This window comes from Pundamilia nyererei, unplaced genomic scaffold (genome assembly GCF_000239375.1).
Source record: "Pundamilia nyererei isolate P.nyererei 1_Seehausen unplaced genomic scaffold, PunNye1.0 scaffold00041, whole genome shotgun sequence".
Lineage (NCBI taxonomy): Eukaryota > Metazoa > Chordata > Actinopteri > Cichliformes > Cichlidae > Pundamilia > Pundamilia nyererei.
This window is the reverse complement of record NW_005187442.1, coordinates 2,284,540-2,311,400: the sequence shown is the minus strand read 5'-3', so window position 1 is coordinate 2,311,400 and position 26,861 is coordinate 2,284,540. Positions and strand designations below refer to the sequence as shown.

The 26,861-nt window shown below is 40.2% G+C and overlaps 3 protein-coding genes and 1 long non-coding RNA gene across 8 annotated transcripts in view; 2 read left to right on the top strand and 2 right to left on the bottom strand.

The window, feature by feature from the left end:
• The window catches only part of drc5 (dynein regulatory complex subunit 5), a 6,080-nt gene extending 1,036 nt beyond the window's left edge, over window positions 1-5,044 (bottom strand). The window contains exons 1-5 of one of the 2 annotated variants that reach the window (XM_005731109.2): window positions 4,974-5,044; window positions 3,461-3,591; window positions 3,246-3,371; window positions 2,803-3,140; window positions 1,189-1,638 (exon numbers count right to left, since the gene is read on the bottom strand). In XM_005731109.2, coding sequence (XP_005731166.1) covers window positions 1,189-1,638; window positions 2,803-3,140; window positions 3,246-3,371; window positions 3,461-3,557 — 1,011 coding nt within the window. In that variant the 5' untranslated portion in view covers window positions 3,558-3,591; window positions 4,974-5,044. Of the gene's footprint in view, window positions 1-1,188; window positions 1,639-2,802; window positions 3,372-3,460; window positions 3,592-4,973 lie in introns of both variants that reach the window. The other variant, XM_005731108.2, reaches the window with a different exon arrangement.
• On the top strand, window positions 5,037-8,390 carry LOC102212233 (uncharacterized). The gene is made up of 3 exons (XR_001290354.1): window positions 5,037-5,087; window positions 5,480-5,669; window positions 8,142-8,390. It is a non-coding gene; the product is annotated as an uncharacterized LOC102212233 (long non-coding RNA).
• A 332-nt stretch (window positions 8,391-8,722) lies between these two features.
• rnf8 (ring finger protein 8, E3 ubiquitin protein ligase) lies at window positions 8,723-15,482 on the bottom strand. 2 transcript variants are annotated; one of them, XM_005731106.1, is made up of 10 exons: window positions 15,253-15,482; window positions 14,904-15,032; window positions 12,370-12,824; window positions 12,057-12,264; window positions 10,995-11,057; window positions 10,792-10,881; window positions 10,594-10,701; window positions 10,269-10,473; window positions 10,111-10,146; window positions 8,723-9,139 (listed from the first exon to the last, which is right to left on the bottom strand). In XM_005731106.1, the coding sequence occupies exons 1-10, from the start codon at window positions 15,376-15,378 to the stop codon at window positions 8,925-8,927; spliced, it is 1,635 nt and encodes a 544-aa protein (XP_005731163.1). In that variant the 5' UTR covers window positions 15,379-15,482; the 3' UTR covers window positions 8,723-8,924. The 2 variants fall into 2 exon arrangements, with proteins under 2 accessions (XP_005731163.1, XP_005731164.1); XM_005731107.1 differs by having other exon boundaries at window positions 9,108-9,139; window positions 10,262-10,473.
• An 856-nt stretch (window positions 15,483-16,338) lies between these two features.
• aida (axin interactor, dorsalization associated) lies at window positions 16,339-25,117 on the top strand. 3 transcript variants are annotated; one of them, XM_005731104.2, is made up of 11 exons: window positions 16,339-16,737; window positions 17,467-17,533; window positions 17,620-17,673; window positions 19,162-19,216; window positions 19,562-19,625; window positions 19,935-20,038; window positions 20,204-20,212; window positions 22,689-22,811; window positions 22,975-23,097; window positions 23,922-24,039; window positions 24,136-25,117. In XM_005731104.2, exons 1-11 carry the CDS (start codon window positions 16,631-16,633, stop codon window positions 24,233-24,235), a joined length of 924 nt encoding a protein of 307 aa, XP_005731161.1. In that variant the 5' UTR covers window positions 16,339-16,630; the 3' UTR covers window positions 24,236-25,117. The 3 variants fall into 3 exon arrangements, with proteins under 3 accessions (XP_005731161.1, XP_005731160.1, XP_005731162.1); XM_005731103.2 differs by having other exon boundaries at window positions 20,201-20,212; XM_005731105.2 differs by lacking the exon at window positions 20,204-20,212 and having other exon boundaries at window positions 16,340-16,737.
• Window positions 25,118-26,861: the final 1,744 nt, after the last annotated feature.

Genomic DNA, 26,861 nt, shown 5'->3' with positions numbered 1-26,861 from the left:
TATCTATCTATCTATCTATCTATCTATCTATCTATCTATCTATCTATCTATCTATCTATCTATCTATCTATCTATCTATCTATCTATCTATCTTTGCAACTACAAATTATTTTCTTTCTTTTTTTTAAAAATCAATTATCAGTTTTATTAACTTATTGATATACTGTTTATGAGCCATGTTGACTAAATTAAAATAGGTTCTTTGGTCTAAACAGCAGTCAAAACTAATTAAAGAAGAAATAATATCACAGAATAAAAAAACGCATACACTTTAGTAGCTCGGACAGATGGATGTTTTCAACGCTATTCTTAATTGTTGCTGAGTAAAGTTCTAATAAATGAATAATCAGTTAATTATTTTACACATGAAATTACATGAAAAGATATGATGTGGTCTTTACAAGCCTACGATGGCAATAGCCTCCTACATGGCATAGAGGACCTAGAGGGCGAGATGAAGAGAAGGGCACTATGCAAATAAAATCATTTTGCATCTACTTCTAGACAATAAGAAGAAATGTATCAACTGAATGTCTGAATTTAAAGGAAACTATTCAAATTTCTTAATTCTTATGCAAAGACGCCCAATTTGTCCATAAAATGTTATGTTTGTTAATGGTCTTTTAAGGATTCACTTTCTTGGTGGCACTTGCTTCCAGATTCAAAATACAACGTATCAAAAGAGAAACTTGGATGTGCATGTGAAAAAAAGGAAAGTTTTGAAGTCTAACCTTAAAATTAAAGAGTGTGTCTGTCGCCTGATACACTATATTGCCAAAAGGAAGTCTTCAAGATATGAAGGGGCATGGTCATTCAGGACTTTGTATGTACTTTGTATGTGCGAACAAGGATTTTAAATTCACTTCTGGATTTAATTAACTAACAAGGCAGAAACACGATCTTTCTATTCCTGTTAGTGCTTTCTTGAATATAGGGCTGTAGGGTTTTAATGTAGATTTTATCTTTGTCAACGCAAATTTCATAGGATGGTTAGGGTGCGGAATTTATACATTTTGGATAAAATGTATTCTGCAGTTCGGAGGAATGCAATCCGTTTTCTTTCAATAATAAAACAGCCACATAATAAGGAATTACAATAGACTTCTTTTTCAGCATCTTTCTGAGACAGCATGTTTCTAATTTTAGCAGTTTTCCTTGCTGCGAAAAGTAAACTTATTTCTCTCTTACCTCACCCAGTGTGTTGCAGGAGAGATTGATGCTCTTCAGGGTGTTATTCTGTGCTAACATACTAGACAGGGAAAGCACAGTAAGCCAAGTTACCCCATTGGCTCCCAGTTGCAGGTGAAGTAGGGTTTTGTTGTTCAACAAGGCCTTACAAATAGCCTGACCACCCTCATCCTTCAGACGGTTCAGACATAGATTGAGGGACACAAGAGTTGTGTTCTTGGACAAGGCATGAGCTATAGCCTTGGCCCCAGGGCCGCCAATATTGTTGTCATACAGGTTAAGGATCTCCAGCTTGCTCTTTGTGAGCAATTTGCCGATGGCTCTGGCTCCGCTGTCTCCAATCACGTTGTGAGAAAAATCTAGAGTGCGCAGGGAGGGGTGGTCTAAAAGGTACTTCACCAACAAACGACACTTTTTATCTTCAAGGTGGCTTAGATGGAGCCTAAAGAGCTGAGGAAACAGTAAGAACCTGTGATGGGTCTTTCCAAGCAACACACAAAAAATAACATGCTTACACATCAGCACCACACGATCAGATAAGTAATGTTTTATGGGTAAACATTGAAAAATTAATCAGGACACCCTCAGAATATGCTTGCCTTCATTTTTAGTGCTACAGGCTCTCAAAGTACAAAGTGGATGCTGGAAATTTGGCACTTTTTAGATCGGATTAAAATTTATTTTTTGGGGGGGATGTACCATCATAGCATTGTGTTTCTGTTGGATAAGTAGAAGAAAAACGGATGGAATAGATGTTCGGATAGACTTAAAAACTGACTATCCATACATACATCCATACATAAAAACAGTTAAAAACTATAATAAGATCAAATTTTTATCAGCTTTTTTGTTCAGCAAAATTTCTTCTATAATCAACTTTGAGCATCAGTATTGGAATATGAAATAGATAGAACTTGGTTATTCAGTCAAAAGAGTAGCAGCTCTGAGTAGAGCTGCTACTCTTCCACATTGAAAGTCCAGGTCAGGGGCTTCTGGCATCTGATTAGGATACCTAATGGATGCAGGTAAGGTATTTAGGTGTGCACTAGTAGAAGAAGGTGCCAGGGCAGACCCATTACTCACATAAGAGATTACATCTCTTGGCCTGCTTAAGAATGCCTTGGTGTCCGCCCAGATGAGCTCTGAGCGTCTCTGCTAAGACTTCTGCCCCCCGCAGCCAGAACCCAGATAAAAATTAATGGATAGATTGCAAGTATTAAAATATTACAATATTACACAAAATACATTTTTGCATTTTTTTCTGCAGAACTCTTGACATATCCTTTGATGTTGATGCTCAAAGTTGGTCACAGAAAAACAACTGCAATGAGCAACAAGTAGATTTTGACTCCTGAGTGCAACACTTGTCCTGGGTTTTAAAACTGATATTTTGCTGTAGCTTTTTGAGCTTTTTTGTTCCAAAAATATCCTGCAGCATCAAAATGCTGGAAAACAAAATAAGGTGCCAAATTTCAACCCAATCCCACTCCTGTTATTTGAGGGCTTGAAAAAACGTACATAGAATGGGGATTTATTTCTGCACGAAGTCGGGCGGGAGCTTTTTTCACATAGGATATCTGGAATGGGTACTATGTAATTTAATGCAATACTTACCTTTAATGTCTTACAGGACTTAAGTGCCTTGGCAAGGGACTCACAGTCCCGGTTGGTCATCTCAAACATGCTCCATTCAAAGTTCATACCACATGATTTGACTTTGTACACCAAGTGCAGCTCTTCCAGGTTTGTAAGCTTGTCAAGCAAGATCCTAAAGTCAAAGTGGTCCATACCAGATTTATCATCATCATTTGCAAGTGTCAGCTCTGATGCTTGCTCCTCATCCTCCGTCTGCGGCTCCTTGACAGGTGGCAGAAGCTGAGCAATGTTTAGCTTCTTGATGTGGTCTTTACAAAGCGTGACCATGTCTAGAACTGTCTTTGGCTCTGTTATGCCTGGAACGAAAAGTTCAATGATGTTCTCCAGCTGCCTTTCAAAAAACATTCGTTTCCAGCTTTCACCGTAATTAGAGACGTCACAAACTTTCCACTTCTGCTCACAGCATCGCTTCCAGTAAACGCCATCTGGGAAAACATTGGCTGCGAAATGCAGAGGCAGGGAAAGGGACACTCTGTTCTGAATGAAGTCCTTCTCACTGGATGTAAGCTCTTCATATATTGGCCTTTCTGCAACAGGTATACATTTTGCAATTAAGTTCCAGCTTTATTACAAGTGAGATTATAAACTTGTGGATAATAGCGATACTAAAAACCACCTTCAAAGTTGTTCACTATGCACTGGAGAGAGAGGTTTGACAAACTGGACACTGTAGCCAGTGACCAGTCTAGATCTTCAGCAATGATCCTCCTCATGTTACTGCAATCTTCACTTTGGATAAGATTAGCCCTGGAGGATAAAGAGAGGCATTATAATATAGAGATACGGCACTTAAGTGAAATGTATGGGGAAAATACAGTGCTGTATTTGGCCCCTTCCTTATTTCTAACTTTTTTTGCATATTTGTAACATTTACATATTTTGGAACATCAAACTAAGTTTAACATTAGACAAAGATAGCCTGAGTAAATACAAAATGTAGTTTTTAAATGATCATTTCATTTATTAAGGGAAAAAGCTATTTAAATCTATCTGGCCCATCACCTTACAAATAGCCTGGTGATGTGAAAAATCTAATACCTGGTTATGCAACCCTTGGAAGCAAGAACTATAATGAAGCATTTGCAGTAACTGGCAATGAGTCTTTCACATCAGTGTGGATAAATTTGGACCCTAATTTTGGATGAATATTTTCCCAAAAGTCTTGGGGATCATCAAGGTATTTTTTGGCAAATGCGAGACGAGCCTTTGTGTCGTTTTTGTTAGCGGGGGTTTTCTCCTTGGAACTCTTGGAATGAGTCGTCACTGTCCTCTTGGAGTAACTTTGCTATGGCGGCAACTCCTGGGAAGGTTCATCGCCATTCCGAGTTTTGTCTATTTGTGGATAATGGCTCTCACCATGGTTTATTGGAGTCCCAAAGCCTTAGAAACTGCTTTGTCATTGACTGATAGATCTCAATGACTTTGTTTCTCAACAGCTTTTTTCAACCGTGGCATGGTGTGTTACTTTTTGTGGTCTTTTAGTCTACTACAATGATCACTGCAGTGATCAGTCCTGGGTGTGAATAGAAAATTGAACTCAGCTTTCTGAAAATGTGGTTAAAATAATAATTTAACAAACGGGGTGGCAGGCAGGCCAGGTAGGTTCAAATAGCTTTCCCCCCCAAATAAAAGAATAATTTATGAACTGCATCAGCTTAATTTAAATTCAGTTAACGAACTCACTTACTTTGATTACATTTTGCGATTACGTGCAGTTTTTATTTCCTAACAATGTTCGAATAAAGTTATTACAGTAATTTTACAAAATAAGTGCCAGAAGTGGACTAAAAAAATAAAAAAATAAAAAATGAATAATAAAAAAGAATAAGTCAATAAATAAATCACACATTTAAAATTTCCTTCATAGACAGATATTATATTTTCAATTGTAGTTATATGGTGAGTCTAAGTAGCTCAGCTATTGGGCTATTGAGTTGCTTTTGAAGTTGGGCAGAAGTTGCTAGCTTCTGACCAATACGGTATCTTACATAGTTAGCTTAAGAGCATGTAGTCCCACCACTGTTATAGCTATCGAATAAAAACTTCTTCACGGAGCTATTTAATATTTGTTTTATGTCATTCAGTTAGATATACACAGCCTAATCCTTGTCGTATACATGCTAACATACCTGCAGTACTGGTTTAGGGTTCATCTGTTCCCATGGGAACGGAACGCAGTGAGTTTACTTTAACGTCTCTGGGAAATTTGAGTTTTTACTCTGAATGTTGACCGATACCTCGATGTACGTATAAACGTAATGTTTATACTGTTTACTGCTGTGTTTAGGAGACAAAAAAATAAATACAAAATTTAGTAAGACACATGGAAATACGCATTTCACATGGAAATCATTTTCATTTTTGTGAGTCACCGGTTCGGGAAAACAAATTTCCGAGTTTCATGAAATGAAACAGTTTTTCTTAAATACACAAGACAGACAATGACAAGCTATAGTATTACTACTACCACTACTACTACTACTAATATTAATATTAATAATAATAACAATGAGCTGTAGAAAGAGAAGAAGAGTACAATCATAAGTTGCTTAATTTGGGAATCAAAGCTACCTGGAACAAATCGCATGTTTAAATAACATCCAGTATTTATACAACCACAGCTTTATTTTCACAGAGAAACGAGTGCTTTGTGTTTAGGTTTGCATCTGAGGAAGCAGTGATCATGCTGTGAAACACTCAGATGCCACCAAACTGCCAGATGGACCTTGGGTCTGGACCATGGGCCTTTTGGAAAAGAGCACACTGGAGTGGATCCATCTGTCTCACAAGCAACACAAAACAGGCGCAAGGCTACTGTGTAGGAGGTGAGAAATCTGTAAATACCACCTTAAGAGACTCATGGTTGTTATTAAGCAAAACATCATTTAAAGCCAAGTTATTTTACATGGATAGAGATGGAGTCACAAATTTTAGAGTCGACTGTAGGAGCTAATTGCACTGAGAGAATGAGATGTTTGAATTTGACACCACTGTTATCACATAAGCCACAAATTACACTTAGAGCATTTTTTCATAGTCTGAAAAGCATTGTAGCATAGTAAAGACGGAACGAGAGTGTGTAGACTTGCTGCTTTGATGCAGTGGAAAGATGTAACACTTAATTTCATACATTTGTGTGAATCTTTGTTTTAAAATGCCCGAATCAAATACCAAGTAGATGCAGGATAAATTTGTTCCTTGAATTAATCATCTGTGGACTTCATCAGCTTTCATCAGTTGTGTAACATTCAAACATGGATGAAAGCAGGTACATGATGCTGCAATCCTGACTCTGCTCCCCATATGCTTGGGCAGAGAGAGCGTGACTGAGTAACAGTTAGATAGCTGTTACTGGCATCGTGAGGTTGCTTCCAGGAGTCGGATGGCGGCTCGGATGGAGGAACGAGAGGCTCCAACTGTAGCCCCAAGGCAGTCCATCACTGTCGTCCTCGTGTAACGCGGTCCGACAGACACACGCGTCCCTCGTACTCCGGCTTTAATGGACTGGCGTGACATCAGGCATCCACAGCACAGAAGGCAAACTCACTCTGTGGGCTGCTGTCCCAGTGCTCTCTGTGGAGTGAATCACAGTGTTCGAAGGGAGGGGTTGTCACTGCACCACATAAGAGGTGCACATGTTTACTGATCAAAGTGGCATCTCTGATGTTTTGGCATGAAGCAAACAAGAGAAATAGGAAAAACCAACCAGCTATTCAACCCTACTGTTTGCCAGAGGTATCGAATCAGAAGATGCAAAAGAAAGAATAACATGCCTGGGTACTTTTACTTTTACTTTCTGGCAATGTAAGTATTTTATTTTTAAGATATAATAATAATAAATTTAAGAATGTGTGAATATTTACATTGGAATCGACTTTTTCCCCCCTAACAAATAGTGCAGCGCGGCAGGATATTTGCTTATACATCTTCCTGAATAATTGCTGTTTCTCAGGGATAATAAGTGATTTAGTTCAGGAGCATTAGATAGATGAAGTGATTATAGTGCAATTAAGACCTCAACCAAAGCCAGGCCATGGAGTTAACACAGGATCAAAGCTGTCTGTCTGCAGTCTGAGGACTGTGTGCATTAGCACCGGAGCAGCCGGTGCCATCTCTCTTTCATTTTCTTTCAGATCCCAAGGAGCTGTTGCATTAGTTACCAGGCAACAGAGCGTGTGTCTAATTACTAAAGGATAGAAGGATTTAGCAAAATAAAGTGCTTCTTTCCAAGATGGAAATCTATTTTTAAATGTGACGCCCACCACTGGTAGATTTAGAAGTGTAACATTGTGAAGTAACTCATGATCTCATGATCTTTTTCAGATGACAGCTCTAATGGTCAAGGGGCATGATGACAATAAAGCCTTTTGGAAGTGGTGCCCTTTAAATATTGCCCTGTGCGCTTCAACAGCCCATGTAAACATCCTAATTTTAAAAAAAGAAACATAATCTCAGCAACTATGAATCATGCGAAGCTACTGAAAATTCCCACACTATGTTAAGACTTGAAGTCATTCAGTTGTTTGTTTATATGAGGCTGAAGCAGTGAGAGCTGAGGTAAACTGTGGAGTGCTGCCAGACTTTTCTTCAAGCCTCCCAGCTCCACAGCCTGTCTGCAAGGCAGGGCGACTCCCAGGTGACTCAGGGCATGAATTGAAGGCAGGGAGCCACAGAAAACAAATGACAGTATGTCGTTTTAAAAACATGTTGCCTTTATTTTTTCTAACACACTGAGACTTGTTAGTTTTGTTAACCTATTAAATGCAGGAGGATGTTTTCCAACTGAAGAACAAAAAGCTTAATGGATTTATGCTAGGTAACCAGCATTGATGTGCTTTTACCTCTTTTTCTTTTAATGGAAAAACAAACTGAACCAACAAAGCTGACGAAGGAGATTATGTTTGATCTCAACACTTCTATATAAGATTCAGTTTACTGGGGTTCAGTTAGCAGATCTTCTCCTGATTTCTAATCCCTGACTCGCAGCCAGAAACCATGGCAGGCTATAATAAATGAGAGTAGCTCTGGAAAGTGTTACTATTACAGCATTACCACATTATAAACTGTGCTGCAGCCCATCAGCATAGAAATATTTCATCATAGGAGATTTATATCCATCCGTATATATCCATTCTCTTCCCCTTATCCAATTCAGGGTCACAGGGGGCTGGACTCTATCCCACTTGAAAGGAGGGATAGAGTCCTGATAGGTTGTCAGCCAATCCCGAGACTAACATAGAGAGACAGACCACCATTCACAGTCAGCCAATTAAGATAACATGCATTTCTTTGGACAGGGGGAAGAAGCCGGAGTACCCATAAAGAAGCCAGGCAGGCACAGAGGGACCATACAAGATGGATTTTTTAAAATAACTTAATAACTCCACAGTATTTTTTGTCATTATGTTGTGAATAGTTTTTTTTTTTTTAAATCTGAATGCTCCATCTGCCTATCACTTTGCTGCTGGACCACCTGAATTTCCCCAATGAGGGACAATAAGGGATATTTCTATTCTAATCTAATTAAACATCCCTTTTCCAAAGCATAAAAGAGCCACTAGATCCCCTTTTTCTGCCTTTATCTGCTTTTGATAACACAATAGTTGTCTGGTCATAAGGGACTGATGTTGCTGTGGTACCAGCTTTAAACATTTGTTGTTTAAACACATTGTTTGAACTGTGAAGCTGTTTGCGAATGTAACTTAACACCAAGGTGGCGACTTTCAAAACACAGCAGAATTTTTAGTTACCTGGGCCAGTAAATGTTAAAGAAGTAAAACGTGTATCACCAAACACACGCAGGATTTCTGTGCCACTGACAAAAGTTTGAATTCCCAGGTTTACTTGAAATATAAGGAAACAGAAATTGAACTTGAAATGCATATGAATAAACTTTATTCATTTAGTTGAAAATAAAGACAACACAAATGATTATTTTACAAAAAATAACTAAACATAAACCTCCCTGGACCAAACTTTGCATCCTCTATCCTAAATGTCCCGGGAACATTCCATGGAAAAGCGAAACTCAACAGCAGAAAAGTCTAATTCCATATTACAGCCCAGAGGAGAAAAAGGGGCTAATCCTCATCTTCATCAGAACTGTCATCAGAGTATCCACTGTACGGAGAGCTGGACTCCAAATGGATGCTACTGTCCGTGTCCACAGACAACACGGAGCTGAGGCTGCTATCTATGGACACCATGCTGCTATCGCTGTTGCTGTCGCTGTTGCTGTCGCTGTTGCTGCTACTGTCATCATCGGGGATCACCATCACCTCTGCAGATTCAGCTGCTGTGAAACACAAAAAGGCAAAAAGTTGCATTTTGCAAACATTTCACGAGGGACTCTCAAGCTCTTTGTCAAACTTTAAAAAGATGAGATCAGCATTGCTCTGTCTTTCAAATTGGAAACAAATCTGATGAAAACTAAAACCACCAACATCAGGACCAGACGATGCTCATTTTCACCACCACTATACCGCACATTAATACACTAACTCAACTATACATAATGTTGTAGCTCCTTCTGTAGGAAAGCTCAATTTTTTTGCAATTTTAATACAGAGAAAATGCTTCATTGTGCTGCCATCTTGTGTTTGAAAAATCCACCTCTCCTCATCACAACCCCACCTGGTGCTATAGGGTGATGATTTGGGGTTGTTTTAGAGCTACGGGACCTGGACACCCTGCGGTCTTTGAGTCGACCATGAATCCTCCGTGTACCAAGGCAATCGAGAGTGAAATACGAAGCCATTTTTTGACAGCTAATGCTTGGCTGAAACTGAGTCATGCAACAAGCAATGATCACAAGCACAGCAGCAAACTACAACAAACTGTATCTGAAAAAGAACAATTAAGGTGCAATAGCCCAAAGTCCAAACCTAAACAACTGAAATGTTACAGTGGGACATTAAGAGAGTTTTGGATAAACAAATACCCACGAACCTCAATAAACTTAACAACACTGTAAAGAACAGTGGGTCAAAATTCCTCCACAACGTGAGAGACTTAAAGTCTTACAGAAAATGGTTACTTCAAGTTATTGCTGCTAAATGACTACAAGCTATAAGCTACTGAATCATAGGGGTACACTTAGTTTTTCATAGGACTGAACAAAGTTTTATTTTTCACTATGAACTAAAAAGTGACATCAGCATATAAATCCACAGACACCCACAGATGACACACTACTGAACTCCTCCCCGTTGAATAACCCGACCGACTCAACAGCATCAAGGAAACATTTCACTGCTTTCCACTGACCTGATCTGATGACTTCATGGTCAACAGCTCGCTTATCTGAAACAAGGAAAACTTACTCTGAGTGGTTTGTGTTTGTAAGTGAAAGCAGACGTCATAATGCCACGCATGCATCTCTGACTGTATTTGATGTAGGACACCACTGTTCACGCACCTCTCACCTTTCCTCTCAGAGATGAGGGTCTGCCGCCTCGCCTTCATGTCCAGGCTCAGGTTTTCCACCATACGGTCGATGCAGTTGTCCAGCGCCAGACAGCGGGTCTGAGACTGGATGGCCTGCCGGCAGATGGGACACTCATCTTTCTTTTTGCGCCACTGATTGATGCAGTAACAGCAGAAGCTATGAGCGCAGTTCAGAATGACGGCCTGCAGGGGATCAACCAAGGTGATGACAGTTAGAGGCGTCTAGTATACAAATCAGCTCAAACACAAAACAACGTATAATAAGTTTCATAATAATTGCTTTTAAACTGTAATCAGCTCTACCTCAATGAAGAGCTCTGAGCAGATGATGCACTGAAGCTCATTCTCCAGCACTTCGGTCACTTGTGTAACTACTTCCTCTTTTTGGGCTCTTGCCTTTTCCTTTTCCTCCTGTAACAGATGAAATGGAGTGAAGCCTCGAAAGCAAAATCAGGTGGAAATATGTAAAGGGAAAAAAATTAATGCATTAATTAAATATACCTTTGTCACCTCCAACTCCTTGTTTTTGGCCAAGAGAATCTCTTCAAAGCCTTGTCGGGAGAGCGCAAGTTCACCTATCACTTTCTTTTGCTAAGGATTTGTGGAAAACAAATTCACATATTAAAATGTATTCTGCTTTACCAAAATGCAAGCACTCTAAATAATAACAGCTACTGCACACAAATTAGTTTGATCCGACATACTTCTTGCAGGGCCTCTTCAAGCTGCTTTTTTAAAAGCTCCTCTTGTTGCTGCGTTTTCTGCTCCTACAAGCATAAAAGGGTGAAAGAGAATATTTTGAGTTTTGCAATTATTTATGCAAAAATTGTATTCTTTGGATTATAGGTGCAAAAGTATTGGGCCTACACTGCTTAATCTTTGGTATTTGTGAAAGAATGGACCTTTCAAGAGAGCTCACTGAATTTGAGTGTGGTGCTATTGCAACAAGTCAAGTTGGATTTATTTGTACAGCACCATTCAGACACGAGGAAATTCAGAGCACTTTGCAGAGGAATAGAAAGACACATAACCCCCCAATATGAATGCATACTCACATACAATCATGATAAAATATAATAACACTAATAACAGTGGGAAAAACATCCAAGACTAGTTTTTGTCCATCTGCTGTAGAACTGCTCATCACCATGAAACATGCTGAAAGCGTATCAGCATATCATCCCAATATCTGTGCATCTACTTTCACACAGAGGCTGTATTTACTCTCTATGTGAGCGTAGAGGCCTCTATGTTCCTCAATGGATATGCCTCCACAGACCATCATGAACGCAACACCAAATCACTTGTGCTAAACAATGTTACAGGCAGCACAACATTTTCCAGTGTCTATCATTCGTGCTTTGGGTGAACTGCTCTCATCCGTGAAAAGGAGAGACCTACCAGTTCTGGTATTCTATAGCTAATCCCAATCGGGCACCACAGCGCAGGGCAGTGAGCACAGCCCTCAGTGGAGGACGTCAGCCCCTCAGGCCACCCTTATGAATGTCTGTTTCTGACTGTTTGGTCAGAGACACTCACACCAGAGGCCTGCTGGCTGTCAAATAACTAAAATTTAATGACAGATTTGATTTAAAATAGCATCTTACAAAGCAGTGCCAATCAAGCATGAACTGTCACTTGTAGGAGCTTTTAAAAAAAAAGTAACAACAAGACAACAAACAGAGGCTATTTTTAAAATGGGTGCTAATGAAGGAACTCCTGTACATAAAAGACACTACAACAAAACAAAACAAAAAACAACTCACCTCTAGCAGCCTTTTAGTCTCACTAAAAGACTTCTCTAATGTCTCCATCCTGTGCATTTTAGCTCTGAGTGTATCTAGTTGACCCCGCAGCTCCCTGACCTGCTCCTCTCTGAGCGGGTCAGCCTGTCGGGGCTCCCCCTCCAGGGAGGCGACCTGCCTCTGGGTGTTATCCACCTGCTCCCTTAAGAGCAGAATGTTCTGACTGTACCTGCAGACAATAAACAAGGAAAATAAAACTTCGGAGTAGTATTTTTCACTCATTCTTTTATTACTGGGTACATTTGTTTCTTATCTTGCTGTTACTCTGGCTTACATTTGCAAGTTGTCAAAGTCACGGGTAGCACTGGAGCCATCTGAAGGTCGTTCTGCTTGATGGTCATCTCTGCCAGGTCTGGTTCCCTCTGGCTTTATGTGACTGAGTCGCTGCTGACCTTTTAGCGGAGATAAAGGGCAGGGCACTGCCAAGGACTTGTCTGCAGAAGAGCAGCGGTAGAGTTTGGGCTTCGAGGTAGATGGCTCCACTTCTTCCATGGTCAATTTCCTCTTGGGCTTCTTGGATATGTGGGCAGATTTTGAAGTTACTCGCTCTACCAGTTTCTTTGCCAGGAAGTGTTTAATGTCTCTGAGGGGCTTCTGGACGACGACATAGTCAAATTCTGCTTTGTTTCCAATTACAGGAACTCCGAGCTGTATGGAGTCTCCGAGCCTGACCGGATGGGCTTCATCGGAAGGCAGACGAGTTCCATTCACCCAAACACCATTAAGACTCTGAGGAAAAAAAACAGAACCAATATAATACACTGGTACAGAAACATATTTAAAACTGAATTAACTTGAGAATTTAAATGTACTTTAAATTCACAAATGCCCAAACTTAAGCTCAGACATATTGCCATTTGCTGGAAATAACAGGACTGTAAAAAGGCATTTATGGATAAATACAAACTCATCACACAGCTGAAAGGCCACACATGCAAATATTAAGTGACCCACTAAATTTCATGGACTTTGTAGCATCTGGTGTGACCCAGAGCCGTATCCCAGCTGGGAGACAGCAGTCATTTTCATGTGGCGGCATGACAGAGGTGGTCGACAGATGTCACGAAGGTAGTCCATGTGTCTTGTACGGGATGTTCGCACAACAAGCCTACACTACTTAAACATCCTGTCTCCAAGACATTTACACATGGTGGAGAGTAAACTGTTTAAGGATATTTCCTCACACCGAAACAATTTCAGGAGCCGTCTCAGCAGGTGATTCCACTCCTTCGTGTCCAGGACACTGAAACTCTTTTCAAACATGCAACATTTTACAATGATGTCATTCTGCCGTTCAGACTGTAGGTCATGTCCACGTTAACGGTCCCCACCACAGCTTCATTCAGAGACACATACAAAAGGGATGGGCGACAGAGCAGTTACTAATTTTTGTACATGAGATTACCAAAGACTACATAGTTGAGTTCAGAAAGCAAAATGAAAGCAAGTATGAAAGACAGAGATTTATTCATGAACTGCACGCGGATAGGCTGAGGCTGAAATGGAACAAACCGACAGGTGTTACAACCGAGAGCTTACAGAGAGAAATTTTGGACTTTTTAAGCAGATCCCAGATAAAGACACTGAAATGAACCCATAACTGGAACTGGTATTTTTCCATTGTATTGTACACCAGGATGTGTTGCATAACTCAGTGCTAAAAATGAACACATTACTGATGCTTGTTGCACTTTTGATTCCCTACTGCAGAGAACTTCGAGTCAGTATCAGCGCTGGATTTGAATTCTTCTCTCAAAAAGGAGAACTTTCAACACATAAGGAGGCATGCACAGAAGATGTTGGTCCTCTTTGAATCTAACTTCATACGTAAAAAGACATTCTTATTAATGAAGTTTATCAAATCCCACCTTAGTGCTGACAGTGAACCGGACTTTAACACACTTGTTAAAGGCCAAAACAGACTAGATTTCATTCACGAGTAAGGAAGAAAAAGACAAAACTGCAGATGAAGAAATTTACACTACAAGTAAAATACCATAGCATGGAAAGTTTGCATAAGGATGCACACTGTCTTAACAATCTTTGGGGAAATGTTCATTAAATAGTAATGATAAAATATTGGCAGTTTAACTTAATCTATTTCACATTTTCAATGCCTAACATCTAATGTGATTTGATGTTGCTGTTGAAGGTCCTGAACCTTTGGCCTTCTGCATTTTAGTATACCTCAGAACATAAAACAGTATATGATTAGTATGGTATTGATGTTCACCTTTCATCTCATGTTTCTAGAGTTATAAGGGTTTGAAACTTTTGCTATTTGTCTATGTATAATTTGTGGTATCTGTTGCACAGTTTGACTTGTTGCAATACTTATTTTGCCGTTATTATATAAAGATGTGCGTGACAGATAAATACCACGAAAAGATATACAGAATAACATAAACTTCCTACAACACAAATGGGCAAAATTGGCATTCCCTGACATCCTTTTTTTGTGATGAACACATAAATACGTAAAAAAGTTGACAATGCTGATGCTCAACTGTATTTATGGCTTTATGTCACAGTAAACCAGACTGACTCAAAACTTCACCAAATGCCAACATAATACTGGTGGGTTTTAAAACATGAACCCATTCTTAGCTTTTAGATATTCGCAAACTAATTGGGTTTGGCATAATTTAGTAATATGCGCATCATGTTTTAATTTCGTGTGGCTCTATTTACTTTATCCACGTCAGCATGCCTCCCTTAGAGAAAGTGCTGCCCATCCCTGCACAGGACTTGTACCAAAGACCTCTAGCACAGCTGTAAAATATATTTCACAATAAAGCTCGTTGTCACCTTCTTGTCTGTCACTGTCCAGTGGCCGTCTTCACTTTGCCTGAAAGTGCAGTGCAGTCTGGAGATCATTAGGGGACAGGTGGGAGACAGTAGTTGGTAGGTTACATCCACACCACGTCCAATGGTGATCTGTACAGCCCAAAATAAACATGTTAGTTAGCTCCAGTCTGCATCTCTCCGGTTTTATAAAAACGGACAGGGACACTCTTTAGCTTAAAACACTTCTTAATTATTAACCATAAATTGGGGGTAATGTTCCCCCAACATGTAAACTGGAATCTGCCGTGAACTTCAGCAAGCTTCATGTTAGTATAAATATAGCACGTTAGCTAACATTAGCAAGCTGCACCTCTGTGTTTTCGAACAAGCGAAGCCAGTCTGAGTTCCTCCCGACTCTCATCAGACAAAAAACCTCCGAGTCCGGATATTCATCGTCTTCAGCCGCACAGCAATCCGCCGCCGTCTCTTTATCCATCTTATCTCATTCTGTCAGCGGCCAAGTCGTCCGAAAGGACACCACTAGCTGCGCTGTTTCAGCTCCTCCGCCACATCCCGACATACTGGGAGAAACCGGAAGACATTTCGATTTCTTTCAAAATAAAGGCCACAGATGTGCTTCAACGCTTATCTTTGGACAGCCCATGAATCACTTGGATCCCTCTAAAATCATTTAGTTTTTTTTTTATTAATTCAAAATTTATTCAGCTTTTGCAGACCCAAAGTAGAAATATTACGGTGTCCATGAACATATTACAGTAGGGAGAAAACAAGACGTAGAGTTTTACGTGCGGGAAACGTGTCGTAAAAATTTAAGTAACTTCAATCTTGCAGGTTTCATTCTAAACAGTGTATTCACATAATGCGAATATACTGTTTATAGAGTTGCTAATAAGGTCTGGGATTTCATTGCCTGCATGACTGAGCAACCATCAAGACAAATAACTAAATAAATAAATAAATGAAATAACACTTTTAAATTTTATAATAAAAGGTAATCATGTGGACCCTGTTAGTGTTGTAATAACACATGTTTAACTTGAAACCTTTTAATTATTCCTACATATAATAAGTTTGTGTTCGTTAGCTTGCATTTTGTATTGCCTTAAGACACTGTAGACGTCTATGATTTCTCTTGTTTTGATCGGTTGGTAAGCACATTGAGTATAAGTGTAAAGAATGGTGCTATATAAATAAAACAGTCACAATCATATTGTATTTTATTATAAATATTATTTGGGGGAGTTTCGTTGGAGCTTGTGTTTACTGTTTTTTAAAATTCAAAACAGTGTAGTGAAAGATCCTTATACCTAAAAATAAAAACATGAACACTGTTACTTTGCAGTATTTTAACTGTAGTACTGCTTCATAGCTGTTGCTGGTGTATACAGTTGTTAAAAATCCCTGCACCTTTAAATAAAATAGCTCTTCTTTCTCCCCGCAGCACTCAAACCTCAAACGCGCCGCGGTGCTCTTCGCCCATTCGGGCGACCCCGAGTCCCGAAACGCGCGCACCCCGAGCTCCAGGCGGGACTTCCTTTCTCCTGCGGATGCGCTGATATTAGGGTAAGCAGGCAGAAAGGGCTTGGTCGGAGTGTCACCGGTCTATCCGCGCGCCTCTGGACAGCAGATGACCTGGCCGACGACTCCGCTGCCGCTGAAGCCCCGTAGATGAATCTCCTCCTCGGCTATGCTGCCCTGAGAGCGCCGCGAGTATCCGCCCCGCCAACATGTCTGATGTCAACAAGACTATTCAGAAATGGCACGCCAGTTTTAAGAAAGGCACAGACTTTGACTCGTGGGGACAATTAGTGGAGGCTATAGATGAGTACCAAATGTAAGTTGCATTCAACATGTGTGTCCTGTGTGTCCACAGCGCTGGTTTAACCCGAACGCAGTCCGGGCGCTGTGCTTCTTCTTCTTTTTTTAAAAAATGATTATTTTTTCCTTTTCTGGGTCGCCTGTCCCTAAAATCTGCGGGGAAACATGTAGGAGACAGTAGGTGCAAGAAGTTAGCCCGTGTGCTGTCAGTCAGCTCTCGGAGCAGTAAATAAACCCTACCATCCATGACGTGATGTGGCAGTTGTTGCAGTGGGGAGCAGATGTGTTGCCTGATGCATCCTAGCTCTGTCCACAGCAGCACTTTAGAGTTTAAGGGAGAGTCCGTCCATGTAGCCTGTCATGGAAAATCGGTCGGAGCTGCGAGCAGTCTGTTTCATTATGTGTCATGCAATGCAGAAACGGGCCAGTATTCCTCAGAGTGTTGGGAAACAGTCAGCCACACCCTCTCATTGTTATGGGTGGGTTTCATCTGCTGAGTGAGGAATGGTTTCTGCTTCTCAGACCAGATCTTTGTCTTTGCAATTTCCTTAAAATGCGCCCAGCTTCTCTCCCAGTTAATAGTTTATTTAAAACTGCACTAACAATGCAAAAATCTAGATCACTGCAGCGGCTTCTACTGTCCGCAGGGGGGCGCACAGACACACACCTTACCTTATAGGAGTCTTGCAGGGTCTTGCAGTGAATCATTAACGCGTCTAACTGTGTTTCATGTGGGTTTGTTTAGTTTGGCAAGACAACTGCAAAAAGAAGTCCAGTCAACAAATTCATCAGACTTCACCGAAGAGCAGAAGGTAATCATTACATCCGCCTGCAGCTTCTGCACCGGAGTGCCTGTCACTTTACTTAAACTAACGAGTGTTTTTTTTTTCTTTTAAAGAAAACTCTGGCAAAGATTGCAACATGTCTGGAGATGAGAAGTGCCAGTTTGCAGGTTTGTATAGGAGTCTGCGTAATTAGTAGCTACAAAAAGGAGGCCGTATCCAGGTTTTCAGAGATGCTGAGGTCATCGTTATTATATAAAAGTAAAATTTGAGCATCGGCAGTTTTACTTATGCATATAACACTTTTGAAAGTGGTCTTGAGCAATAGTTCTCCAGGCTTTCTGAAGGTCTTTCAAAGTTTGTCTTTGGACATTGGCCAATGGTCAGGTCCACTCCTTGTACCTGACCATTTCCAAAGGGAAGTTTTTCCTTGTTAAGTCACTTAACACTAACCAGTGACTCATTCAAGCATAAAAAGGCACCTAATTCAAGGGGTAAAACGGTCTTGTATCTACACATAACAGGCAACTTAGCAAATAAATGATTTAAAATGTTATCTTTAGACACTTTGAGTTTTAAAAGGCATAAAATTGTGATTGTTGGACTAAGTGATTCCCAAAGAGCTATAACTGAAAAGGTGTCCTTAAAATAAGATAAGGAAAAGTGTCAAGTATAGAAGAAAAGAAGTGAGAGGCCTAAAATACAAAACAGTACTTCAAAGCCTTAAGAAACCAGAAAAAATCCATCAAAAACCTGACACATGGACCTGAGAGATCCATCTGACCCTTCAGCTGAGCCATGTACTGTTCAACAAAGCCTCATCAGAAATGGTCTCAGTGGAAGGGTGGCTGTCAGGAAGGCGTTCTTAAGGAAAGGAAACGGGGAGGAAAGGCTGAGGGATGCCAAATTAAACAAGAACTGGACTCGAAATCAGTGCCAAAAGGTTTTATGGAGTGATGAATCCAAGTTTGACATTTTTGGTTCAAATCATCATCGGTAAGTATAGAAGGGGTCAGGAGAGAGGTGTAGCGGTGGGTGTCTACACCCATCTGTAAAACCTTGTAATGATTTGGGGCTGCGTTTCTGCCAGTGTGCATTAGGGATCTTGTTAAAATTGATGGAATAAGAACACAGAAAAGTACAATCAGATTCTGGTCCGTCCAGAAAGTGTTTGATAATGGCGTTATTTTTCTGCCCAAACACACTGCCAATGCAGGAAAAGTATTCCTGAATAGAGAAACACACAAAGAGTCACTGTCAGTCATGGATTGACCTTCCCTGAGCCTGAACCTCAACATTAATGTGAGATAAGTGTGAGATCGTCTCACGTTGAACAGAAGACGACCAACTTCCAAGAAAGAGCTGTAAATGTCATTCAAGAAGCCTGGAGAGCTGTTTCTGAAGACTACCTAAAGAAACCATAAGAAAGCTTGACTAAGAGACGTCAGTTCATGATGAATAAAAGTGATCATAAATCTTGGCTTTCAAGCTCGTTAGAGTTGTTTTTGCCTTGTATGCTGTATGTTTACACACTTTTCTATTTGTCATTATGAATAAATTAGGGGTGGCTCAAGACTTTTGCACAGCGCTGCAAAAAATTACATTTTTTCCTGAGGAAAAACAAATACTGAACATATCTTTTGTCTGGGTTTCTTCAGTGCACTCAGTCAAAGGAAGAGTTCAACTTAGAAGACCTGAAGAAACTGGAAACCAGTAAGTGTATGACTGGGTTTTTTCCTGGCTCGAAATGGGCCTCTGAGGGGCGACTTTGCAGAAAAACATGATTGGTGTGTGTACAGTAAAGGTGCTGAAACTGTGTGGCCTTATTTGACAGAACTCTACATGCATTTCTGGGCATTTTGCAAACAAATGTTTATTACACTTTAGTAAATGAAAGACGAATTTAAAATGTTGATCTGGTGATTTTTCTTTTTTCCTTTTGCTCTGGCCTGTGGAAACAATTTCTCTATGAAGGAAAAACACTGATGGACAATTTCCTGGATATTCTGACATGTTTTAATAGTGATATAATCAATCTAACTCCTTTTTCTTCAACAGTAATTAGAAATGTACTCACCTACAACAAAGAGTTTCCATTCGATGTTCAGCCGGTGCCGTTAAGGTAAAAATCCATCACTGGTGTTATTACTGCTTTGGGCTCGTGCTGCATGTGTCATTGTGTCTCAACATTACTGGATTTACAGATTTTTGTGAATTAATACAATAAAAGAATAACTAATAGATCAACATGAGTCATGTAATCACACACAAGCGTTGATAATTTTATCTTCAGGTCTCTAAAAAAAAAGTGTGTCTGTGAAGGGGGTCACACGCTTTAAATATTTTCCTTACAGGGATATGTAAACTTTATCAGTCCAATGAATCAGGTGTTTTGGGGGGGCGGGGGCGGGTTTGTGTTCCTTGCCATCAGGAAAATCTTTGCTCCAGGTGAAGAGGAGAACCTCGAGCTGGAAGAGGAGGAGGATGCCACAGCGGGAGCAGGTTCAACAGAAGCTTTTCCGCCACGGGCTCCTGGTGCGTTACACCTGTTTATCACCTGCTTGAGTTCACATGTCATTGTTACATGTTGTCGTGTTTTGGAGGATCATCTGACCGTGTGTGTTTGCTTCTTTTTTTTTTGTCTTTTCTGTTGGTGCCGTGCATGGCTTCACCGCTCATTCCCGCCTGCTTCATTAGCAGCTTTGCAAGGTACAGCTTATGAATGAAAGGCGTTTGAATCTGTCCTCTATTGCATGACTGTGAATAATCCTGCCTCATTCAGAGTTAATTTTAGAACTAGATGCGTATATGTGACTGGAAGGTGAAGTTAATGATTCACTCTTTCACCAACAGAAAGCTTTTCCACTGATCAAGGTAGCCTGATTCCATCAGCTTTGGCCAACCGGTTTTTTTTTCAGAGCTCATTTATTAAAATCAGAAATATTTCCTTTATTAGAGTTAAGTACTTTATGGTAAATGTGATGATTTGGCTCTGAGATCATTTCTGTCCTCAGAGGATGCGTTATACCCAACCTAACATCTCCTTGTTCCATCATCATTCCAAAGTGAGGTTTCGAAAACTCTAAATATACAGTTGTGGTCAGACGTTTATACATAGTCATCATGGGCATGAATGTCATGGTAATTTTGGGCTTTTAATAATTTCTTTGACCTGTTATTTTTCCAGGGTGGATGGATTGTACAGCATGCAGCTTTAGTGACTTTAAAAAAGCAAGATTTGCTTGCACAAATTTTTATTTCTTTGGTATTTTGTCGAATCCACACAGGGTCCATGCACCTGCAATGACATTTTGTTAAATGTCCCTTAAGTTGCACCTTAAGCAGACGCTTTTGGTAACCACCAAGAAGCTTCTGGCATAATTCTAATTGGATATTTGAACACTCTTCTCAGCAGAATTAGTAGAGTTTATTTAAATTGCTTGATTTCCTGGAGGAGAGCTGGCTTTTAAGCGTAGTCCAAAAATAGGGAAGTTTATTTTAAGGGCTGCCTGCTTCTCATTTTCCTAGTTTTGATTTGCATTGGGGGAACATTGTCCTGTTGGAACACCCAACTGTGACAAAGTTTCAACCGTCTAGCTGCTGATTTGAGGTTAGATGGAAGGATTTGGAGGCCCTAGAGCGTGATGCTCGACAGTCGGTACAATTTTCTTTGGTTTGAAAGCCTCACCGTTACGACCCCAAACATACCTCTTGTCATTGTGGCCAAATAACTCAATCTCTGTCTCGTCTGACCATAACAGTTTTCTCCAGAAGGCATTTGGCTTGTTCATGTGGTGCAAATTTCAGTTGAACTTGAAGGTGTGGGTTTTGGAGCAGGAGCTTCTTTTTTGGTCAGCATCGTCTCAGTCTATGATGATTGTGTCACCGTGGACAGAGATGCTGGTGTTTCAGACGTTTCCAGTTCATGTGAAGTTTGCGCCTCATTGGTTCCTGGTTTTAAGTTGTTTGATCCAGGAATCTGCAGTTGTTTAGAAATTTCTCCAAGAGACCTTCTTAACTTGATCAATCTAATGAGTCCCGTCAAACAAATCTTTGTTTTATGCCGGCAAAGATTTTCTGCTAGTTGTAGTCAATAACAACTGCTAACGAGAAGTTAGAAGGCCTCAGCCTTGCTAAGTTAAAAGACATTGTTGATTGTATGCGGATGTATGTATAGATTTGAGCCTGTTTGTATACCTTTGACCCTATGGAGATGAGAAAAAATGCAAAATATATTAAAACTTGTGTTATTAAAGCTGAATGCTGCACTATTATTCTATCCTGGAAAAAACAGTTCACAGAAACTATTAAAAAGCCAAAAAACTACCACGGCATTCATGCCCATGGTGAGTGTGTGAGAGTCATTGATGACCTTTTCTAAAAGCGTTCACATAGGATGCTGCGAAATTTGATCCAACAGAAAAGAAGCACAATAAATTCTGTGTCCAATTTAATCATAATGAAACCAAAAGTACGTGAGATTCTCGGGATGGGGGCGAATAGAGGAACCCATATTTTTGTGCTTACAATAGCTCAAACTATATATAAATGTGAGTAATGTACAAGGAGCAGCAGACTTCTTGGCTCAAATCCCAGCAATTACTTGCAGCCCCAATTTTAAATGAGCCTTAACTTTGATTTAAGTAGTCACAAGGGCTTAAAACACATGTGCAGGACTGCCAGTCAGATCCATTAAACTCCACAGTGTACGGTGGGAAACTTTGCCCCCAAATTAGGGTCAAAACGACAACATAATTTGGTCACGTGTTTCCTATTTCCACTGTTGATTGGCTCGTTGGCTGTGTTGTATTCCCTTCTGTTTTAATGTGTCTTTATCTTCTTTCAGATGATGGTTTTTGGTTCACAGCTACAGCTTTGATATTTTTTTGGTTCACTTTATTTCCTCTCGCCAGCTTTGTTTCCTGCTGTAGTTCAAACTTTATTTAGCTAAAGAGATTTAAACCTCTGTAAACTAACTTCTCACTGGCAAACTGCCTGTAGACAAAGGCCCAAAGACAGATATCCATCAGGAAGTGATAGGGACTTAAAGGAGAATGGATTAAACGCATCATTCCTATGGATTGATCAAAATGTGTAAAACTGGTTTGCCAAAATCCCCAACTTGAAACCAGTTTTTAAAACCAGTTCTAACTGCTAATATCTTCTGACCTTTGTCCTTTTATAGGTACCTTGTTACCACGGCTACCCTCAGAGCCTGGGATGACGCTACTTACAATAAGGATTGAAAAAATTGGGTTAAAGGACGCCGGACAGTGCATTGATCCTTACATGACCATCAGTGTCAAAGGTACAGATCCCACAGTGCACGCCTTCAGCAGGCTGGCCTGGAGTTGCTTTTATAACCTTCACAGCTGCTGCTTTCAGATTGGACACACCCTCTTTTCAGCTGTACTCCCACGCTCTCTGTCCCCTGTACATGAAAACCTCTCCGCCTTTTCCTGTGGCTGCAGATGTAAACGGTGTCGATCTGAACCCGGTGCAGGATACCCCCGTGGCCACCAGAAAGGAAGACACGTACATTCACTTCAGTGTGGACGTGGAGGTCCAGAGACATGTGGAGAAATTACCAAAAGGTAGTCCCCGCCACACTCTGGGTTCACAGCATGCCAAGTAATTTGTGTGATTTTTTTTATTTATTTTTTTTGCTCAGCGTTCTCCGAGTAGAGGCAACAGAGCTCCTGCGGGGAGGAGCGGACGACTAGAAAATAAACCTGCAGTGAAAATAAAGCTTTTTTTACACATAAACAAAAACTCCAGGCAGTCCTTCTCACATGTAGCAGATATAAAGAGATGTCTGTGTAGATTGTGCAGGAGCCAGGAAAGAAGACCACTTGCTGGCTATGAATTCTCCACACTTTACTATTAGTTAATGGTTAATTATTACTGCATAGGTGGCACCTAAGTTAATTCAATTCAATTAATTTCAGTTCTATTTATATAACGCCAAATCACAGCGCTTTATATTGTAAGGTAAAGACCCTACAGTAACCCCAACCATCAAACGCCCCCCTTTGAACAAGCACTTGGCGACAGTGGGAAGAAAAAACTCCCTTTTAACAGGAAGAAACCTCACGCACAACCAAGCCCAGGAAGAGACAGCAACCTGCTGCAAATTTAGAAATATTGTCACCTAGGATTTTGAAATTGATACCATGGGTGTATCGCTTAAAAAATCTCATGCAAGTTCTTATCTCAGTTAACTCGATCTCAAGGTCAGAGGTTATGTTTTCTGAAAATCTTGTGAATGCGATAACTTGGGAACAAGGGGAATTTGAAATTGATACAATAGGTGTATCCCTCTGGCCAGCACCAGTATTTTTCCTGATTGAATGTGACTATTAAACATATTCTCTCATATCCTCCTTTAACATTTGAGGTACGTTTACATTTTTTCCAGGAGCAGCTATCTTCTTTGAATTCAAGCACTACAAACCCAAAAAGAGGTTCACCAGCACAAAGTGTTTTGCCTTCATGGAAATGGACGAGATCAAACCCGGGCCGATCGTAATTGAGCTGTGAGTCTCACCGTCCAATGAGCGTTTTCCAGCGTGAGCTGGAGAAAAATCTTCTCTCGATTGTGGAGTGAAAACTGCTCCTGTGTTTCATTTCAGGTACAAGAAGCCCACGGACTTTAAGAGGAAGAAACTGCAGCTTCTCACAAAGAAACCACTTTATCTCCATCTTCATCAGACGTTACACAAAGACAGCTAAGTCGGAGCACGCTTCGAACCTTCGAAGGCCTCTCTCACATCCACATCCAGCAAAATGTGGTGTTCCCCCTCATCGCATCAAGCAATACTAAAAAAACAACAACAAAAAACCTGTGGTATTTCTTTTTTATTTTTTCCATGAGTATTTGAAGAAAGTAAAGTGAACAGAGCTGGGTTCCTGTCGTGTCAGCTCACACTCAGATTTTAAAGTCTTTGATTTTGTTGTGAAGTGTAGGAAATACCAAGTTTTCCAGAATCCAGAAGTAGCATGTTCAAACCACCTCATTTCAGTCTTCCGTAGCTCACTGATTTTTTTTCTTTTTTTCGGGGGGTCAGGAAGAGGCCGTGAGCATCTGCATCTGAATCCTTCAATGTTCAGTTTAGACTTTTAAGTTCGGCAAACCAAGGAAGACATGAAATAAATTAAAGACAAAACAGCCACAGCTTGTTCCATTGAGCCACAAAAGAAGTGCTTTTTGTAATCCGGGTGTATTTATGAAGTCCGGAGTGCACTACAATAATAAACTTTTATCATTTTTAGTTATGAACGGTTCATAATCACACATCTAAAACAGGTATAACAGACGCAAGAGCGACGAGTCCTGACGTTTCCTCATTTTGTCTTAAAACTAGTGAATTAACAGAAATTTAAAGGGGCACTAACCTGACAAAGAATCTGTTTACTGCCTGTCGCAGACTCTGTCTCACAGTTTTGTTTCCTGCTTTAACATTTACAGTTCCTGACATTTAGCAGCTTTGAATTAAAGGTGGCTTATTTTGCACAGATTCAGCTGCCGCCAGCTCACTAAGTAACATGTTGTAAGTTTCCCCGCTCAAAATGTCAAACTGTATCTGTTTAAACTTACACTCACTGGACACTTTATTAGGCTATATCTTCTTTTCTTTTTTTTTTTCAACTACACATCCATGATGCAAATGCCTGTGAGTTGTTCCACCACATCCTAAAGGTGCTCTGCTGGATTGAGGTCTAAGGACTGCAGAGGCCATTTGAGTGCAGTAAACCTGTTGTCATGTTCGAGAAAGCAGTTTGAGATGGTTTAAGTTTTGCGATCTGGTGTGGTATCCTGCTGGAAGCAGCCATTAGTAGATGGGAACACTGGTCATAAAGGGATAGACGTGGTCAGCGACAATACTCAGGTAGGCTGTGGTGTTTAAACAATGCTCAGTTGGTACCAAGGAGCCCAAAGCATGCCATTCCATTCACCAGCATTTGAACCAGTGTACCTAACGAAGTGCAAGTCATGCAAGAATTGTGCCATCGGAAGTAAACGTGCATATCATTTGAAAAGTACATTTTAAATTTTCATTTGTAATTAAACACTAAGCAAACTCAGTCTGCACTTCATACTGGTTTAGTGAGTAGTCACATTCAGGTTTATAATGACTCAAGTGGGGCCATCACAGGTAACATCTTCAATTTAATCAATGTTTTTTTCTTTTTAAACTTGTAGCACATGTAAAGTGATACTGGTTTTAAAAAAAATGGTTGGGTTTTTCAGAAAAAATCACAAAGGGAAACGTTTAATGTCCCTATAAATCTGACAGTGGCCACGTGTCAGCGTGGATTTAGAAACGTAGAGGGAAAGGGATGCAGCACGGTCTGCATACTGTGGAAGTGTCTCGCCATGAAGCGGATGTTTAGGACCGGTTTCCGATACGCAGTGTTGGATCACGTGCTGTCGTAACCACACAGAGGGTTTTAATCCACTGTTACGTTGCAGATTTCGTGTTGGCTCTGTGTGAATGGGATTACGTTCAGAACTGTTCTCATGCGCTTGTGCTCTTCTTTTTATTCTAAAGAGACCTCTTTCTTTTCTCGAGCTTTTCACATCTTTCTTTCCATTTTGACTCTATAGATGTTCTTCACTAAAACGTCTTGTAATTTTTGATTTTTAGATTTTATTTTTGTAATGTCACAAAAAAAATCTGGACTGTAAATTAACTGTAAGATACACTAACTGATGAATATACAGTAACCGTGTGTATGTGTGAAGTGCTCTGATGTGGCAGGAGTGAGAACTGTGGAGTGTTTTCGTTTTGGCAGAATGAAGGAAATTGTATCAAACATTTACGGCGTGTTTAATTTCTAATAAACTACAAATGAGGCAGTGTGTTGATTTATTTGAACTGATATTTTTCGAGTGAGGAAAAGTTTATACATTCATATACTGAAATAGAAAAGTTAATAACAAGGAGTGACGTGTTGCTATTAAGTATTTCAAACTCTACGAATAAAAATGTTTAATGTGAAGATGATGTAAAGACAGAAAATTGAGTTATAATTAGCACAGATCAGCACGGACGTATGACTTTATGTAGCCGAGGTATCGTGTTTTGCTTCTTTAACATTTTGTCAGATTTACAAACCAAAAAAAAAAAGGAAACAGGAAGGTTCCTGGTTCAAATCCCCTGCTTTGGCCAGGGTACTTTCTGTGCAGGTTACCTCTGGGTATTCCAGCTTCCTGAATATTCGGGTAAATGTGGTTTGTAAGGTGGTGGTCAGTAACACCATATCCAAGAATTTCCATCAAAAAGCCAACACCACAATGTTACTACCACTGACATCAATGGCTTTAGGAGGGGCTACTTGGAGAAATCTACCACCG

Coding starts and splice junctions, on each gene's coding strand:
- rnf8 (XM_005731106.1), bottom strand. CDS start 15,378: ATGGATAAAGAGACGGCGGCGGATTGCTGTGCGGCTGAAGACGATGAA. Junction 15,033..15,252: donor GCTTGTTCGAAAACACAGAG/GTGCAGCTTGCT, acceptor TGGGCTGTACAG/ATCACCATTGGACGTGGTGT. Junction 12,265..12,369: donor GACTTTGACAACTTGCAAAT/GTAAGCCAGAGT, acceptor TATTGTCTGCAG/GTACAGTCAGAACATTCTGC.
- aida (XM_005731103.2), top strand. CDS start 16,631: ATGTCTGATGTCAACAAGACTATTCAGAAATGGCACGCCAGTTTTAAG. Junction 16,738..17,466: donor GCTATAGATGAGTACCAAAT/GTAAGTTGCATT, acceptor GGGTTTGTTTAG/TTTGGCAAGACAACTGCAAA. Junction 23,098..23,921: donor TGTGGAGAAATTACCAAAAG/GTAGTCCCCGCC, acceptor CATTTTTTCCAG/GAGCAGCTATCTTCTTTGAA.